The sequence below is a fragment of the Aythya ferina genome (assembly GCF_964211825.1).
Source record: "Aythya ferina genome assembly, chromosome: 12".
Lineage (NCBI taxonomy): Eukaryota > Metazoa > Chordata > Aves > Anseriformes > Anatidae > Aythya > Aythya ferina.
Window position 1 is genome coordinate 15,763,721 of NC_140308.1, and position 14,693 is coordinate 15,778,413.

The 14,693-nt window shown below is 36.8% G+C and overlaps 1 protein-coding gene across 7 annotated transcripts in view; it reads right to left on the bottom strand.

Moving 5' to 3' along the window:
• Window positions 1-14,693, bottom strand: part of FTO (FTO alpha-ketoglutarate dependent dioxygenase) — a 245,289-nt gene that overhangs the window by 130,642 nt on the left and 99,954 nt on the right. For 6 of the 7 annotated variants that reach the window (XR_014697170.1, XM_084533339.1, XM_084533340.1 and 3 more), the window contains one exon: window positions 5,996-6,120. The exons of the other annotated variant lie outside the window; for it this stretch is intronic. Coding sequence is in view for 5 of the 6 variants with exons in the window: in XM_084533339.1 (XP_084389465.1) it covers window positions 5,996-6,120 (125 nt within the window). In the remaining variant the exon portion in view is untranslated. The remainder of the gene's footprint in view (window positions 1-5,995; window positions 6,121-14,693) is intronic. 7 annotated transcript variants of the gene reach the window in all.

The following is a 14,693-nucleotide window of genomic DNA, read 5'->3' on the forward strand; positions in this document are numbered from 1 at the left end:
GGTGATCTCCATGACTTTCCTCCTAGACTGCCATGCACCATTCGTTTAAAGTCCTTATACCAAAAGATGTCTTTTATACCGTATTTGCTGTGTCTATAGTGACATCACCAGGTAAGAACCATTTCCTGTAAATATCCAAGCTTGTAAATGATTTTTTTTTCAAGGGTAAAGGGTCAAAGCTGCTTTAAAGAAAATAAGAGTGGTTGTTAAACAGCAAGATTTAATCAAGCAGTACTTCCATTGTGCAAAGTACTTGTACCTATTGATGCCAGGCCTGGCTGCTTCAAAGACTCCCCAGAACAAGAAACACAGGTGAAAGACAGGCAGAGAACAGGAAGGGTCACACGAAGCGAAAGAAGTCTGGCAATAAGGAACCGGAGAGAAGTCAAAGGTCAATCGAGGCAGCTGATGTCTAAGCATAACTACAGCAGGAGACCTGACAACTTCATTGAAGTCTCAGCATTTTCTACATTCATTTAAAAGCTGCAAGGTTGGTTTGCAGTCTGCCTCAGAGCATCTTCCCCATTAACATGCTGTATTCAGTATCATCATCTAACTCACAACATGAGTTTACTTTCTAGATTTTTTTTTTTTTAGGTTACAAAATGGGTGCTGAATAGTTTAATTTTCTTCTTTGAAAGAACACAAACACACAAGAAAATCAAACAAATCCAATCTAATCTTCTGTTTGTTTGGTTGTTTTTTCCCCCTGTGATTTCCTAAATGATGAATCAAAATTTGTTCTTGTTTGTTGCTAATTGTTATGCTTGTTGCTAACTTACTGAATATCCATTCCAGCTGACACATTTATTGCCTAGAGAGGACGACTGTTACAAAATCCCACTGGAGATCACACAGCTGTGTATACTGAGATCGTTACTAATTTCAGAAACATAGACGCTGGATTCCCACAAAAGAAAAAAAATCTGTCATGCTAACATTACACAAAACAACTGCAAAAGTTGTAAATAACATAAATATTTTCTCCACTTTCTGTCAGACTTTACTCGATACTTCTGTCCTTTAACTGTTAAAGCTTTGGCACTGGTATAGTTCCTGTTTCTGAAGTGTTCATATTTCACATAGTTATATTCTGTGATATTTGTCAACCAGTCTTTGAACTGGCCTTACCACGTTTCTTTTAAAATCTGGCAGTTACTGACTTCTTGAGTCTGACAGAAGGAAAACTACTCCAATTTACCCAGAGCCCACGTTAACTTCTTAACCAGTTGACTTTTCTCTCGTTACAGAATAAAAGGTTTCTTCACATCAACATTTTCTGCTACCAGAGCTAAGAGCAAAATCTACCTCATTTACCTTCTTAGGCATGACTTAAAATTCCAATGTAGACAGAGGTAATGTGCAAGAATAAAAACAACTTTTCTTCAAAACAGAAAACAACAAAATATATCAAAAACTTTAAGGAATTGTAGTTAAGTTTGACGTGAAACCAGGAGCTCATACTATTTGCCATGAGTAAGAGGTTCTCTTTTGAGGGGTTATGTACAGACAGAAGAATATAACTCTAAAAAATACACAGTCATCTGATCCACAAAATGCTATGGGTTGTAGCAATGACCTCATAAAATAGATTTTTCTCACTGTATTATTTCAATAAGCCAAGGATTTAAGCTATTGATTCTTACAAGATATAATCAATTAACACTTTTCTGCTGTTTATCTCATGAACCAGAAGAATTCTGTTTACTTTGGTTTAAATTATTTATTGAATGTTTATTCTGTTTTCACTATGTCAATTTGTCATTATATGATGGTTTAGAGAGAACTCCATTAAGATTTCGGAATCCAACTAGCACAACTATGAGAATACAACTATCATGAATAATTTTGTTTTTCCTATCAAACTTTTCACATCATTAGATTTTTATCCAAAACTTCACATTTCTCCTTAGCTGACTGAATTTCCCTTAAGAGAAATGGTGCAAATTTCCCTGAGTGAAATAACATAGTGGACACTAGGCTGCCTCATAACAGAACCATTTCAGACTAATAAATTTTTTTGCATGAAAAAGATTGATTTTAATAATTACTTCACTAACCATCTTTTTCTATGAGTTAATATTTTCAATGTAGTTAAATTATCCTTTAAATTAATCTATTGTTGATTGCTTGATGACAGATGAGTTTGGTAGCAATGTATTTAAACAAAAAATAGAACAAAAACTACTAGCAATTAAGCAGAATATGACATCCATGCCTTAAAGGCAATATTATTATAACTTGGTACAAGTTTTATTAAGAGGAGGAATAAGAGAATTTTTATTGAGCTGTGCTGCCCAGTTCTGTTGGACATTCACCAATGTGCAAAAGTACAACATTCTCTCTTGAAATTCAAGTACTACTTTTTTTTTTTTTCTTCTTTTTGGCCAAACTGTTTCTTTATGATATTAACAACTTTCCTGTTTCCAGTTAAAAAGATCAAAAAATGTCAATAGCATCATTAGCGGGCTAAAAATATTAAGACCATTTTTGAAAATGAATCAGGTGCAGATATTGAACTGTACTTTTTCATCCTTTGTCTCACTTTTCAAATGATAATTTCTTCCACAGTCACCGTTAAATCTTGATCTATTCCAGCTCTCTGTATGGGTCATTGATTCTAGATGTACCATGGTTATTTTTAAATGTTTCCCTTTTGCAGAGAAAAAGAGGGCTGTCTAGAGCCAGATGGGTAACTTCACACTTCATTTATCAAACCCAATGCATTAGACTCCACCCTCTCTTTCCCACTATTGCTGTTAAACTTCCATATAATTTGGTAACAATTTTCATTATCATAGAGTGACCCCAAAAAGTCTACACAGGTTTGTGGTTAACCCAAAATTCACAGCTGTTCCCTTTACCCTCTGTTTGTTACAGTAGAGTCCGAGGTTCCCCTCACTCCATAAGCCGAAGGGTGACCTTTTCTAAGCAGAGGTTAAGAAAGGGTCAGTTCAAAGGGCTAGAGCAGCTCTTTAACAGCTATAACAACCTGTCCATCAGGCGCTATCAAGCAGTATAAACAAATCTGAGGCTTTAAGCAACTCTGGACCATTTCTGTTAACACTTAGAGGACATTCACTGAGTCCTACCTGAAGTCTTTTGGATCACTGCCACTCAACAGGGAACAACTTGAATCCTTGGAAGACCTGTACAGTAACTATGAGACCAACGACATCTTCAAGTCGATAGGATACGAGACGGCGGGCTGGAACACCTACGTGCTACCACGCAGCCTGGACCATGGTGCTGAACTAACAGCTTAGAGTGCTTTCCACTGGTTAATATGCAGAAGCACTGGTACAACTTCAAAGCAAAGGATGTGGTAAGATGCATTATCCACGTAGACATGTACACACACCAAAACGTGACAGATACCTTCTTTTTTTTTCCTCTGAGAAAGGCAAATTTGTAAAGTTTCAATCCGTTTATACTAACAACTCCCAGATTTATTTTATTTTTTTTTACTTAAGGTGACAAAGACAAATAAAACATGTGAAAGAACAGAATGCCTACATAATTCTACGAAGACCAAGTGCAGAGTAAAGTTTTTGCCAGCTGCCCTCCCTTCGTTGACCTAAATTTCTTGGAGTTGTACTATTCATAATGTGCTCTCTAATGCACAATGTAAGGTAATTAGAGTCATCTGTATTTAACTTCCAGAGGAAAAAAAATTCTATTATCTAATCTAGCTGATCCCCTGATAGCCTGTTGAAAGTAAAATACTGTAACCTATTGCCTGCCCTTTGACAAGTGCTAATTATTTCCTGTCCAAGCACATTTTTCTCATGTAATTCCAAAGTACACAATAGACTGATCTCTAAAACATGGGCAGCCCTGCTCGTACCACGGCGGACATTTTATAACTTTCACCACTGTATGCTTGATGGCTACCACAGTCAGTGCTTCATTCCAGACATGGAGCTGAAGCTTTGATGAAGTGAAGTGAGGTGTATGGTAACAGTCTGTTTATGCAGATCATATGGATGAGACTCAGATAGGTCACTGGGATGGGAAACATCAAATGGAAAGAAAAAGGATTAAGGATATTTAATACTCAAAGGACACTTTCTTTCAGAACTTTCAAGGCACAATGCTCTTGAAATTTTCTTTCAGGTGTTTAGTTTTAAGGAGGCCTGCACTTTGTCTGCTTCTAAGCCTCTCCCTACCCCCACCCAAGAGCTCTGGCATTTGTGTGTCAGACAAGGCTATGTCTACAACTGCAACGTCGGCTCCAGCCTCCGATTAAATCATGAACTGTAAAAGCGGAGGCCAGAAACACTGTAACCACATTATTTTTAAATGACTCTTGATTGCTGTGATTCCTGTTGACTTAGTATATTAGGGTATTATTGTTAAGCTAAACAAACATGAAAAAGATATTCCACTCATTACAATTATTTAGCCTTGTTCTATCTCTAGGAAGCTTTCTGTTCTGGTTCACAACGAGGATGCATGTGTCCCAAGGAAAAGCTTTAAGTGATTTCCTCTGTTTCCAATGTACTCAAACTATTTGCAGTATTTATGAAGTATGGTGATGGAAAAAAAAAAAAAACACAACCAAAAAAAAACCTAAACCCAAAACACACAAACAATATAATTCTCTTAAATTTCTTAAAAAGGAAGAAACAAAACACACATACAATCTGAACAATATTACAGACCCACCTCACTGAGCTCTTTTCTACTCTGAGTTCTCAACTCATAGTATACAAATAAACATCACATATGCATACAAAAGCAAATTTATAAAAACACGGTTTCTAAGTTGTAATAGGTGCTACTATGTAGCAATGCTTAATTTCTATCTAAAGCTTCTAAAATATTTCAAGTGCAATCAATACAATTACTGGGAGCAGCAAACCCAGACAAGTGTCAGATCTGATTATCTACAACTGAATTTCTAGTCAATCTAAGAAACTTCAGGACATTTCATTAAGTTATACATTAAAAAAAAAAAAAATACAAACAAACAGGAGAACTCTCTTAATTGGAACATATAGTGCAGGTCAAAAATCATGCCAGTTAAGTGTTAATTTTGATAAACCAAGTCTCATAAAGAAAATTTGACTAAAACCTGTATTTCATTGTAAGCACAGGACATCTCCTGGTCTTAAAAGGAGCTATACATTTGGAAGAAAAAATTCAGAGACTAACAGGTATTATATGTAATTATTTATCATAAATAAGAAAAATAAATAAATAAATACAGATCTACAGCTTTTAGAAATGTGTAAAAAGTTGAGATGGACTCCACAGGTAAAGAGAAGAAGGCAGATGCTGGAAAGACAGTTGCATATGGCAATTTTGTTTTTTTGAATCCACATATTTCTGGAAGAACTAGAAGTATGAGGCAACTGTTTCCAAAATACATCCATCTGACTACAGTCCAGTAATATAAATTTTTGAAATACAAACATGAATAACTTCTTAAAATTGTTAATAACATCACGTGCTCGTAATAGAGCAATATGCTCAATTTAAGAACCCATGTATAATAAAACAGTCAACATGATGTGAACTCTAGAAATATGTACACGTATGCCAATCTCACCCAACACAATCTGGTTAACACAAGTCGGGCACCACAAGAAGTGTGAGCGTTGTGAAGAAAGCAGGCAAAATGGACACCTTTTAGTATGGCAAGCCTGCTGGGCATATTGCTCATATTGTTCATAGTATAAGGAAAACCTCAGGGCATTTAAGGCAACAGCAATCCTCAAATATCTATGCTGTCTATCAAGGTATTCTCAATACATTGCACTACATAAGCACAGTAAAGGAGCATTCTACCCCACAAATTATATCTGAAATCAGAAGCAGAAACATTAAGTTATTCTTCCATTCAGAGAAAAATACCAGTTGAACTGTAAAACTTGTGAATTTTTTTAAACATCTACTTTTTTTTTGACTCCCTAGAAGTGGTTTAATAGAACTATATTTGATAGACTTATTTCTAATTTCAATAGCTCACTATCTTTCTCCAATGTCTCACCTTGCTGTCCACTCTTTACGTAGCCTTTGTCGCTCTGTAAGAACTAGCAAGAAGCAGTTGATGGTTTCATTCCTTTGTTCTTCAGTTTGTTCCTTTTTTCTAACTTCATGGAGGACCAGGCTTGACTTAAAGGGGAAAAACACATAAAAATTATAATCTAGAAATAGGAAACAATGTGTAAAATTAATAAAAAGCCCATAAGCAAATAAGGACAGTAAATCAATACCTTTTTTTATTACACTTCCACTGCTGACAAATCAATACAGTAAATGATGGTTAGAAATGGCCACCATATATTCAGTACTTAATCAATGTACATGGCACATAAGGTAAACCTTAAAATCTCATTGCCTTAAGTAACATAACAAGACATTGTGCATTCTAACATTTTTTTTAAAGATACAATTCTCTTCTCTTTTAAACATTTTCTTATATCACATTATATCAGAAGTGTTTCCCTTACTACAGCATTTGTTTGGGGGACTCCCTCCAACCCTTTTATCCTACTGAACACAATTCCTGTTTGTATTTCATCTTCTGAAAGGAATTTCTAATCATGTCCCCATGCTCTATTTGTCATGAAATATTTCAAGTAAACAAGTAGCAAAACTCTACCTTTTTTTCTTTATGGAATACACTACAAATTGCTGGAAAAAAATACATACAGCAGACTTCACTGTGGAGCAGGCTAACGCTCAGGCCCTGCAGAGCTCAAGTTGTTGGCCTTTCCAAATGTTGCATTAACAGTCAAACCAACAAAACTGCAGATCTGTCCTTCAGCCACCCAGCCAGTCAACTCCAAGTCCATCACTCCTCCTTTGCCTGCTACTACTACAAACTCATTCACAGTTTCCTCCTCTTCTTTCCCCTATGCTTTCCATGGCTGCAAACTTGGGGCAAAACCAGAATATGCTGATGCTCATTCAACTGACGTGTGCACTGCTGTGCTGACTGCACAGGCAGCAGTCCAACCACACCACAGAGCTTGAGTCCATGCTGAAGTCTTCTCCTTCAGTGGGAATAATTTATTTTTCTTTCTCTCCTTAAACAGCCTCTGATTTTCACTTAATTATCTTTGATACTCTAACCTTCATTCACATATTCCACAACCAGACCAAAGTATCTAAATGCTTTTGGGAAGAATGTGACTAAGTGGACGGAATCCTTACATAAACCTAGTTTATTCCACTGAAAAGGATGCTAAAAATATGTTTCTGACTTGAGCAGTTATGGAATTGAGTTTCAAAACCCAGCTCAAATATCACCAATAACTATAAATGCTTCCCCCAGCATGGCCTCTTTTATGGGAACAAGATGAACAGGCATGGCACACAGCCTCCTTCTCAGCATCACAGCACACTTCAGTCTGTCCTGCCCAAGTGGACACGCACAGATTCCTCTGGGGCTTCTGCGAGATAAATGGTCATTATCTTCAGGTTGTGAAAACAGGAAGATCTGTTCTTGGTCTGGCATTTTTTTCCATGTGATAGAAAAATATGCAGATTATACACTTGTTAAGCCATGCAAAGTAGCAGTGGCCTTGGTACCGTGATGATGGTTGCAAAAGGCAAGCATGATAGGATTCATATAGAAAATACTTTTATTACATCAACATCAGATAACAAAGACTACAAAGCATCCATCTTACACTCCACCTCCCAGCTCTGTCAGTTGGCCTACCAAAAGGCCTCACCCCATCATATCAAACTTACATATCAGAAAGAACAGTTTCTTTAAAAAAAAAAGAAAAAACAAACAAACAAACAAAAAACCAAACAAACAGAATCACAGAATCACAGAATTTTCTAGGTTGGAAGAGACCTCAAGGTCATCGAGTCCAACAAACAAACATTAAAAGCCACCAAATGTCCAAAACTCTGTCTATATAGATCACATTCTTGACCCTGCTCTGACATTACAAAGGAAATGAGAAGCCAGGGAATAATTTCAGATAATGATTCTCCGACATGGGTTTCCCTTGCATTGACCTACAACATTTTTTCCACAAGCTCTCCTATCCACCAACTTCAACAGGCCTGATCTTAGGCTCGCTTCCAGGAACTGCACAGTTAAAGCAGGATTTGATAGAGGACTTCAACACGTGAGACACACTCACGTCAGATGAAGAGATGTACATCCTGCAAGAGATGAAAATGAACAGTCCTTGCCATTCAGAATAAATATGCCTCTTAAGGCTCTAACATTTGTATTTCAAGACTTTTGACACAGCACTACAGGTAAAACTTATCTCCATATAACAGCACGATCAGACTGGCCACAGCACCATGTGGCAGTACACCAGGATTTCCCTTTTGGAATTCTTGGATACCCTTATTATTCACAATGGCACCGGGAAATCCACAGGATATGGTGAAGCTGGTGATGGTGTCTAAGTCTATTTCCCTCCAAGACTGCAGAAAAGCCACAAAGTTTAATGATGTGATGCCAGACAAATCTGCTAGTATAGTTATTTGCAGGCAAAAAGCATCAAGATCCCCTAAATAAATAAGTGGTTCCCAAAGTGTAAACCATGGAGAACTGATAGTTGCTAGGGACGTTTGAGTTAAAATTTTATCAAAACAGGATGTCATTGGAGTTTTATCAGTCAGCAAAGCTGGGTGACCACTTCTCCAAATACTCACGGTCACGTAACGCTTGTGTATGAACACTGATGGCCCAGCCAAATTGCGACTTTGTTATGACATTCCACTAACTTAAATCCCCTTCTTCTACATCATAATTCTGGAAATTGAACATAATTTAATTTTTACTGAGAGAACAACTATATTGCCCCAGACTTCTGTTAACACCTTTCATTTCTCTGGTGATGCAGACAGTTCAAGTCAAGCGCAGTTTGACACTGCCATCATAAACGCTTCTTTACTGAGCCCTGCGAGTACTGTTGCAGCTACCTTGAGGGTGAAATAGTACATTAAGCAACATACAACAACAATACATAGCAATTTAACTGATTTACTTGTTTCCTAGGAGTGCTAAGGGCAGTAAGGTTACCTGGAATACGAGTGCAGGGTTTGATATGTAGCTTTTATAGAGGCATTTCTTAATAACTCGCTATTCTTATTGTCTCAATAAAAATCCTAAATTGCAATAAATAAAGCAGCATTCTGGGTAAAATTATATTACAAAACACCCTCCTTTGAAAGATTGGGTTTTGCAAGTAACTTGTTTTGGGATTTATTTTTAACAAGGGGATTCAATATATACCTTGACTGATAAAGGTCAAGGGTTCAAGAAACTCGGTCAAAGATGTTATCAGCTGGGAAAGCCATTTCCTCACATCAACACTGATAAAAATCCATCAGAAACCCGGCCGATACCACCCCTACTCTAAAGGGCAGGAATGACCTTCTTTTGAACATCACTATAGTTGCACATCCCATCAAAGAAAATCTGACCCCGTGTCTCAATCCTTTTAATGTTCTTTAATGACAGATAATTGTCTACAGAGGCCCCCTGTGCCCAACGCTGAGTGAAGCCTTCACTTAGCTGAACTGGACTCAACACTGACTCAGTGTTGTTCAGCACACTTGGGACCAGAGGACAGTCGAATAAACAAACAATGCAGCCAGCCCTACAGCCTGTCTTATCTCATCCTTGGGCTCGCAGAGATTCTTGAGGGTGGTAATGTTTACAGATTGTTGAAACTTTCTTTCTTTTGCTTCCTGAGCTGGCAAAAACATATCCTGGACAACCCAAGCAACAAGATTACGTAAATTGCTTATCACTTGGGGGAAGCAACTTCTTGTCTCATTGGCCAGCATGTGTCTTTAATAAATAGCAATGTTAACATCTTCAAATCTTCCCCCTTTTTCCTTATAAATCTATTTAAATATTTAGGGCATTTCCTCTGTAATTCCCAAATGGCACAGTCTTAAAAATAAGGAAAACACAACAACACAGAACCCACCTCAAAAAAAACACAAAACAAAACAAAGTACATATGCATATATAAAGCAGCTGCCAATCTGGTCTTCTATGCAAGGCTGTTTAGCAAATGATATCCTTTACCTTCCTCTTGGCTCAATGGCAGAACTAAATATCTATTGCTATACTGACATATTTACTATGCAAGAAATGTATTTTAAAAGACCAATATCATATTCATCTCATTGCCACTGATGAAATATATCAGTGACATGTCTGAATAGAAGCTGTTAGAATTACATATTACTATTATTACTATTACTATATCCAGGATACACGCTTAAAATTATGTTTTTTATTAGTCTTAAAGCTATTGTAACAGGATAACTGGTATACTTTTTTTTTTTCTTGCATACACAGCAGAAGAAATTACGTTCCAACATAAATAAGGGACTATTCTGCTTAACAAACAAACAAACAAAGCATCCTCAATAACACACTCAAAAAAAACCACGCTGGTACCTTTTTAGTCTTTTAAAGTTTGATTTCCCTTCCTTCAATACAGACCTCTCAGGATTAGAAACATGTATAGCTGGAGACACAAAGCCTAATACTCTGTCAAACAAACTAGCCTTCAGTCTGAGCTGAAGTGGCACTTGGGACAGTTCATCTTTTGGTCCCACGTTATTGGGTCAACAAATGAGATTTTTCATTCCGAGTTAAAGATTGAATTTACTCATCACCAGTTTAAATAGGATAAGCTTCTGAATCTTTACTAATCACTTCCACTTTAATGTAGCAGTCATCTCTCAACAGTCAATAACTAGCAGAGGAAGGAAAAACAGCAAGTGTAAAATCTGTAAACAGGGCTACAATTTAAGCCTTTCTGCATCTTCCTTGTTATCTTTGTGACTATTTAGCTGTTAGTGTACCCTGATGAAAGTCTACAAAACCAGAACACTGTGCCTTTTAGAGAAAAAAAGAACCTGTAATCTATTAAGCCATATTAATTTAACATGTCATAACTTCCATGTGATAAAAAAGCTAGTAATTGCTTACAAACCACTGCTCATTTCTTCTTTGCTTTTAAATTTTTTTAACTTAAAATATGAGTAAATGCAGCCTTTTTCACTGAGATGTGGAAGTAGCCAGTATGGTTTAAGTTATCACCCAGCAATTTGGGCACATTAAACCCAATTCTCTGCCTTTTGTTTATTAATCCACTATGCCAGATATCACAGATTCACTCAGCAACCCTCATGTTTTGGATGATATTGAAAAATGGCTCATGTTTGTCAAAGAAAGTTAAAAAAAAAAAAAAAAAAAAGGTAAAGAGGAAAAAAGTGTTGTTTATAGAAGCCAGCTGCTCTGGCTTCGGCGCCAGCAGCTCTTCATCCTGCTATTTTACGCTTGCAACCCCCACTGCCCCCACTGGCACAGGTACAACTAAATGTTGACTTCAATGCTTCAGAGAGCACTCAACTGATTCTGTACATGATTAATTGCCAAAGACATGGCTGACCATATGGAACAGAGAAAGCATCAAGTAATTCATACTTCTGTATATGATCATTTGGCCCCTGTTGTTTTAATGTACAGGAAAGAGCTAGTATAGCACAGACCTGGTGTCTTGCCCTTGACAGCCCATTAAGAAATCTCAAAGCACCTAGTTGAAGTTATGCTGTTGGCTTTTCAATAGCAGCCTAATAAAACAGAAGCAAAGCTTTCCAACTAGTCTTAAATCTTTCACATACAGTACATTAACCACTGCTGCTAAAACAACTGGTTTCTTATGATAGGAAATGGGATTTGATTTCTAGCCTCTGCATACTTACTGAAAGCCTTTTTCTGACCTTTGGAGGGTTTACAAAATCATTGTTCGTTTTTCCTGCCATTTTCCCAGTTTCTTGCCATGGTGATCCTAATAGATTTGTTTAAGGTTCACTACATTCTACTCTTACTAGCTGTTATATGCAAACTGTACAACGAAGGTAGGCTCAAGGGAGCTGAAAGGAAAGAAATTATTATTAACTGTTTTCTTCCTGAGAGTCAGAGAAGTCACTGCAACATCTAAAACAATTTACTTTTAAAGAGCCTATAAAACAAAACAAAAAAATTTCTGAAAGAAAGCAATACACTAGCGTGTGCTTTCTTTTATCAGACTGGAGACAAAACATCAACTTTCATTTGAGAAGGAAGGCCAATTTATTTTAAAACCGTGGTATTCTCTGGGATGTCTGACAGAGCTCAATGAAAAGAAAAAAATGCAGACTTGGAATATATGTCACTATCATTAACTACTTTATATTAGTTTTATCTACTGTTAACATCTTTTCAGTCATATTCAGTCAAGAAAAACGTTTAATAATGTTTCCCTGTCAGATTCTTAAGATGACAGTGCTAAAAAGTTAATCCCCATCCTCACAGATCTTTTGGCAGTTTTGACATATGTTGGCAAGGATGTATTTGCTGGCACCTTCCAGTTGGAAAATATTTACATAGAGTTTTCTTGTCTGTGGATTTTCTAGTTGTCTAAATTACCTTCATACTCTGAAAGGCCTTATGTGGGAAATCCTAATAATTGGACATTCATTAGCAGTAATTGTCCAGGCTGCTGAATTCAGCTAACAATACTAATACTCCAGCAGAACACATGAATAATCCAAAAGCCAACATAACACTTTGCAACTATTTTTACTTTCACATGAAACACTGGCATATAAGATGAGAAATTCATACAAAGGTAAGATACTAAAGAGAGATAAAACATGAGCCAAAATTGATAGAATACTTTCAACATTAAAATGAGTCAAATAGTATGTCTGCATTTAAATAAAATATAAAGAAATGGAGAATGTTATGAAAGATTTCTTTTTTTTGTAGGGTAAAGGGAACAAAGTCTCATGTTTTCACAAAGATCATGGACTCTCTTCCACCATTACATTCAGTAGCGCACAATCAGTTAAAGCACTTAAGCACATCTAAACTAAGCAAGTACATAACCCAATTATAGAGTAGAATGCTTGAAGTTAGACATATGCTTAAGCTCTAAATACAACAAGCCTACATGCATTAAAATGTAGGGAGCTCTGTCTCTCTTTGAGGTATTCACTGCTGACAACAAAGGATGAATACCTGACTTGATAGATGAGTAGTTCGACCTAGAAAATCCTACAGAGAGTAGATCACAAACATTTCTATAAAAACTTTAGGTCTCACCTACACTAAAAAGTTGTACCATTTAACTACCTCTGCAGAGCTAAAGCAATACATTTTCTAGCTGTATGAATTTAAAGGCCGTAAAGTAAAATAGGCAGAGCTTATTCCTACATGAGAAAGGAAATTACCTTTATGCCTATATAATTCTATCTATACTGGGGTCTTGAACCATATATTTAGGAAAACAGAATTGAGACAAAATTATGACCAAGTGGTTTTACATTATTCTGGCATTACAAAACTGAATGAATTTCCAGCAGAGGGGAAAAGAAAAAAAAAAAAAAAAGTAATTTTTTTGCTGGATAATTCAATGTGGTTACAATGAAAAATCTGAAAAAAGTATAAAGACCAACACTTTCAAAATCTTTTTGCTGCACTAACCAGTTCAGCAGTGCTCTAAAGGCGAAGTATAACCCATCGCATCAAGAAAGAGCAACTGACCCACTCACAATGTTTGGAATAAGAGTGGCTTAGCACCTTCAGATGTATGGGTGAGTGAAAGGTTACCCTTTAGCCACATTCTCCCAGAGCATGGCCCCTCCACCTCTGAATCATCAATAGCACAAAGACAGAAGCAGGCCTACCATGCACAGTGGATTATATGAAGTGTAAAACATTGTGGGGGAAAAAGCTTTTGAAAGAAGTCAGGAAAAAGAAATCACGCTTGCAAGAAGATACAGCTGACAGGCTAGTCCCCAACAAGTGAATATGTTTGAAAACATTGTGAATTCAAGAAAAGAACGTGCCTTTTGTTTCCAAACCTACAGTGTGTCTTTACCCCAACTGTTGCCTGCATGGCTGAACATATGTTTTCTGAACAAGAATTGAAGCAGAAAGTGCTCTTTGTTATAATTCACTCCTTTGTATACACCTCCCTTTTTCCCATTTTGGTCACATGCAAACAGTAGTTATGCCGAACACTTACGATCTGAAGGACTGCTCAGCAGTATACGCTTCAGTGATTATTTACTATTGCTGAAATCAGCTAAAATGCAATACAAGACTCACTCCACTAATGTGCGCTCTGGACAGCTTACCTTTGGCAATACTGAATCACACGGAGTACAACCTGCACTACTTTGCTCAGCAAGCAGACACAACCTTCTTCATCCATTGCACACAGTTCTAAACAAGCACAGAAGAATTACACAGCAAATGGCTGAATTGGTGGAAATGAATACTATTTTGAATTAAATACTTACATAATTTTACTGATTCCAATCAAGTAATTCCCTACGTAAGCGAGGCTTTGCTTTGACTCATCTAATTTATACTGAAGCCTTTGTATGGTAAGCTATGTAGAAGCTTCCCTTAAAATATTTACAGACTTGTACCAAAATCTCCAAACCAGAGCCTTTGCAGCACTCAAAACACAAACTGGAATCGCTAAGCTTAATGCTATTGGTCACATGAGAAAATATTTTTAAACGTCCCCAAACTATGAGGAAAGATGGGAACACAGCGAGCCTAGATACTGAATTCCTGATTCCATTTCTGTTTGTGACCATCTTTCAGTGTTTGCACTAGAAGTGTAATCTGCCGTACTATTGATTTCTTGAACAGCGTATCTCAGTAGCTTTTTAGTATGGAAACG